Source organism: Bison bison, unplaced genomic scaffold, assembly GCF_000754665.1.
Source record: "Bison bison bison isolate TAMUID 2011002044 unplaced genomic scaffold, Bison_UMD1.0 scf7180017864180, whole genome shotgun sequence".
Lineage (NCBI taxonomy): Eukaryota > Metazoa > Chordata > Mammalia > Artiodactyla > Bovidae > Bison > Bison bison.
In genome coordinates this window covers 4279378-4284404 of record NW_011494752.1, presented here as the reverse complement: position 1 = coordinate 4284404, position 5027 = coordinate 4279378, and the positions used below count along the sequence as shown (strand labels likewise).

Below are 5027 nucleotides of genomic sequence, written 5' to 3'. Positions count from 1 at the left end.
CTCTCTGTCTCCTACGTTGCTTTGGACGCCAGATGTTGATATGGACATAAATGTGCTTGATTGACTCTACTTCAGCAGTCAAGCAGGGCAGGTAAGAGGATCAATAAAACAGAAACTGGGGGTCCAAAGTCAAAATGACAAGATCTTTAAGGCATTACAGGGACCTCTTTTGAGCCATTTAAGTTTTCCTCTGATTTGCCTTTGAACTTGAATTAAGTAGCTTCTAAACTCTCTGTGGTGACCTTTTATAATCTTCAGCCTCTATGTTGCCAATGCCTTGAGTGGTTTAGTTTCTTCTCAAAAAATATCCCTGGGAGACTTCAGAGAAGAATGTGTCTACCTTTGTGAAAGTGTGGGCCAGGTACAGCTGACTCCCTTTTGTCATTAACATTAGCTTTACTAGTGATGTCACAGATGGCTTGTGTTGAGTACTCTAGCTGGATGGGAGGATTAATTAGAAGCAGAAGGTCTGGCTCTCGTCCTCTGGAGCAGGAAGGAGAACTGGAAGTAAAGAGAGGCTGGTACTTCCTTTTGGAGTCTGAGTTGCACCTTTCTTGTACAGTTTGCCTTTGGAATGAGTTGACTTCTGGCCTTCTTGGAGAGGGAAAGTGGCCAAGTTTGTGAAAGGGAAAGGAAAGGGAAAGTGGCCAACCAACCTTTAGGTTGTTTCAGTTTTTTGGAAACACCTAGAACTTGGAAAGAACCTTGACTGTTCTGAAAGCTAGCCACCCAGTGTATGACCTCACTGATGCAGTTGTTACTCCCAGTCCCAAGGATAGACAGTTGGAGTGGTGAGTTCTTCAAGTTGAGTTTCAGAAGCTACTTCTTGGTCTTTAGTTAAGGAAGAAGACTTCTGAGTCATAGCTTCTTGGAGGGTTGGCTCTGGGCCTAAGCTGGTCCTCGGCCCAGGTTCTGAAGGGACTTGGAGTTCTCTGACACCCTCCAGAGTAAAGGTGCTGGCTGGCTTGTTCACCTTGGGGCGGGGGCTTTTGCTGTCTGGAAAGAAGCTACCCAAAGGTCTCTGGACTAAAAGGCATGGTGGGTTCTCAGGGGCTGTGGGGCAGAGCATTTGCTTCTGAGTTGCTGTTAAAGCCAGGAGACCAGATTCCTCAGATGGGGCTCCAGTTCCCTCCCAGAGACATGTGTCGATGTCTGCCATGGTGCCTGTTATTTTATTTCCTTCGGGATCTGTGACTTCCCATTGACACAGCTCTGCCACCCGGCTCCCCATACTGCTTACTCCATGGGGACTGTCTTTGGGTTGGTCCATGGCTGGAGCATCTGGCTGAGGAGAGAGCCCTTCTGACCTTGTACCTTCCCAAGGGCAGATTGCCTCCGTCTCTCCGCTGACTTTTACTTCTTCTGAAGAGTGTTCTTCAGTCCCTCCAGATTCTGCCTTTTGCAGGAACATTTCTCTTTGCCCTTGAGATTCTCTGTCTACCTCTTGTTCACATCCCCCTTTCTCTGCTGTTTCTTGGCTCACCTCCCAAAGGCAGATTTCTGTTTTCTTATCAGGGGGAGCTTCTTGCACTTCCCGTGGACATACTTCTGCTATGCTGGCCCCCACACTGCCTGCTGCCTTGGGACTTTCTTTGCTACTGTCGGAAGCTTGTGGGGCTGGTTCCTGCTTTCCATCTGCCCTCTCAGGCTTTTCCTGAAGGGCCACAGCTTTGTGCTCTGGTTTTTCTGGGGCTTTCCCCTTCTCCTCTTGAGTTTCCTCATCTCCATCCTGTCTTGATGCCCCTTCCTCAGGGGTTCTTTCAGTCACTTCCCAGGGACAGGTCTCAGCTTTGGCACCGCTGTCACGTTTGGGAGCGTCCGTGGTGGAAGCATCCCACAGGCAGACCTCAGCGAGCCTGTCCCCAGCTCTGGGCAGTGTCTGAGAGCCGGCTTTAGGTTGGTCAGGGCACTGACTATGTGGGTGGGAGGAGGAGTCCCTGGGGGCCGTGCTCTCCTGGAGATGGACAGGTTGTAGTTCACTGCTCACTTTTTCCCCATCTTCAGCAGTGACTTCTGCTTTTTCTGGGGCTACGTGTTCTGGGGAGGAGTCCATCTTTGGGTCTTGCGTCAGGCCCCCTTTCTCTGCTGCCTCATCACTTATTTCTAGGGAGGGCTCCTCTACCCCTCTGCTGGACACGTCTGAGACCTCAGGGGCCTGAGCAGTAGGTGCCCTCAAGTCCTTCTCCCAGGGACACACAGCTTCCTGCTCTTGACTCAGTTGTGTTTCCCATTTCGATCTGTCTTCTCCCAGGGAGATGAGTCTCCCCTTTTCTAGCATTTTCTCCCTCTGCCCCACTGAGTCAGTTCTCATCTCTTGTTCTAATTCCTTCCCAGGGGCTCCTTCATCCACCTCCCAGGGACAGACCTTGACTTTTTCACTAGTAGGTGCTCCCTCCGCTTCCCAGGGACATACCTCCACTGGTCTGCACCCCACACGGTCCAGCTCCTGGACCCCAGGTTTTGGCTTGGCAGTGCCCAGAGTGTCTGAATGCCAAGAGGAGCCCCCTGGATCCATGCTCTCCCAGGGGCAAGCCCGTTCCCGCTCCTGGGCCTGCCTCTCTGGAGTAGCAACAGCTCTCTCGCTAGGTCCAGAATCTGCAGAAGGCTTCCTCGTTTTGCTTGAAAATTGCCTAATGGCCTCCATTCCCAAAGCCCTTCTCTCCCCAGCTCCAGCACTCACCTCCCAGGGACAGACCTCAGCCTTCTCAGCAGGCAGGGTTTCCTCCGCGTCCCAGGGACAAATCTCAGCAGTTCTGCTTTCCACACTGCCAGACATCTGGAAACTGGCTTTGGGTCCTCCTGTGTCTTGAAGACCAGGTTGTGGGGTGAAGCTGACAGGGTCCACACTCTCCCAGGGACAGACTGCTTCCTGCGTTGGCATCTGTTCCTCAGGCTTTGCCCAACTTGGGCTAGCTTTGATGCCTGATATTTCAAGCATCTTCTCCTTGTCCTTTTGAGATTCTCTTCCTTTTGGTGCCTGCCCTGATGTCCAGTCCTCTGTCGTTCTCTCATTCACCTCCCAGGGACAGACTTCTGCCTTGGCAGGTGTTGCTCCCTTTCCCTCTGACCTGAGATCTGGTGGGCAGACCTGCGCTGCTCTACTTCCTTTATTGCTGAGGAGTTGGCCATCAGCTTTGGATGAGGAATTGTCTAGATGTGGGCCAGCGTGCCCAGCAGCTGTGCTTTCCCACGGACACACTGACTCCTGCTGTTGGCTAAGTTTCTGCACTGCTTTCCCAGTCCATCCCCTCATCTCTCCAAAGCTCCCTGTTCTGGAGGTGTCCCACTTTTCCTGGGGAGATTCGCCACCTGGCCCCTGACTCAGCATTTCCTTCCCTACTATCTCATCACCCAGCTCCCAGGGACAGATCTCTGCCTTCCCAATGGCAGGAGTGTCTCCTGCCTCCCATGGACAGACTTCAGTGATGCTACTGCCCAAACTGCCTGAGCAACCGGGGGTTCCTGGGGCCTGAGTAGAAACCACTGAGGGGCCCCGGAAATCTGTCCTTTCCCACTGACAAAGAGACTCCAAGCCTTCACCCAGTTTCTGTTCTTTCCAGAAGATTGTTTTCTCGGGGGTTTTCTGCTTTTCCTGGGGGAGTTTCTTTACTCCCTCCTGGGATGGTTTCCCTGTCTCTCCTTCACTTGCCTCCCAGGGACACAGCTCTGCTGTGGTGATGTCAGATGTACAAGCTCCTGGGCCAGGGGCTTCCCACCGATGCGTCTCCATCTCTCTAGGCTCCACACTGCCCACTGCCTCAGACCGGCCCCTGGTTCTGTCTGAGTCCTGAGAGGCTGACCCAGGAGACACACCCCCAGGATCAGCACTTTCCCAAGGACAAACTGCCTCCTGACCCCTGACCAACCTCTCTGGCTTTTTCCAAGCCACAACAACCACATCTTTGGGCTCAGATTTTTCTGAGGCTTTCTCCTTCTCGCCTTGGGAGGCATCTAGATATTGCCGTAGGGCCTCCTCCTCAGGGATTCCACCCACCTCCCAGGGGCAGATTTCAGCTTTGTTGCTACCATCAGGCTGACACAGTTCTGACTCGGTGACTTCCCAGGGGCACACTTCTGTCACCCTGGGGTCAGCACTGCCCAGGGGCTGGAGGCCAGCTTTGGGTAGTTCCTGCCACCCCACAGGAGCTTCTTTTGCTTGCTTAGCATTTTTGTCCCCAGCTGTGCCCTGCCTGAGTTGCTTCAGTGTGGCAGGGCCTGTTTTACCTGCTCTCTCAACCTTCCCCTCCCCTAGACACTGGGAAGTCCTCCTGCCTCTGTCTTCTTGTTCCCTGCTGCTGTCCCGGTGACAGACTTGGAGCATCCTGCTGGTGTGAGCGTTCTGTTGGTTCTGGAGGGACTCTTCATCATCACAGGGGCCAAGTGCCGCCTGCTTACTCACCCCCTTGGGCCGGCCTGGCCTGGGAGATCTGGGGCATGCCCCCACACCCTCTCCAGAAGCTCGGCCCTTCTCCTCCTTCTTAGGACTCCCTTCCCCACTCTCCTTCTCTCTGTGTGTGCTCCGAGAACGGGTCAGAGCTTTGATAGCCAGGCCCAGACTGCGCATGGAACCCTGCTGGACAGGGGTCTTGAGGCTGTGGGATTTAGAGAAGACCTTGGGCCTGTTCTCATCCTCCTCAGTTTCCCCCTGGAGACGCCCATCCTCTGTGTCCATCCCATTCTCCCCAGGCCCCCTCTTCTCTACTGCCACAGAGAGGGCCCTCCAGAGACGGGCCCGAGCTGGGGCATGAGATGGGTTGCCTTGCTCTGGCCCCGAGGGGCCTTCCTGAGCCACATTTTCTTTCTTCACCGGCAGTTCTGCATTCTCCCACGGGCAGATGTAGGTAAGTAGGTTGGGGCTTTGTGGGGGTACTGGGATGGGTGCCAGGGCAGGGGCAGGAGCTGGCATCAGAGCTGGGGCCAAAGTGGAGGTGGGAGACAGCATCCCCGGCTCCCCCAGGCCCGCCCCGGACGTGGCCATGATGGGTGTGGAGATCTGGTGCCGGATGGGCACGTGCGGCAGCCTTCTG

At 54.5% G+C, this 5027-nt stretch overlaps 1 protein-coding gene across 1 annotated transcript in view; it reads right to left on the bottom strand.

The window, feature by feature from the left end:
* Window positions 1-757: 757 nt before the first annotated feature.
* GPR179 (G protein-coupled receptor 179) overlaps window positions 758-5027 on the bottom strand; it is a 15478-nt gene continuing 11208 nt past the window's right edge. Inside the window, exon 13 of the mRNA XM_010843140.1 lies at window positions 758-5024. Coding sequence (XP_010841442.1) covers window positions 758-5024 — 4267 coding nt within the window. The remainder of the gene's footprint in view (window positions 5025-5027) is intronic.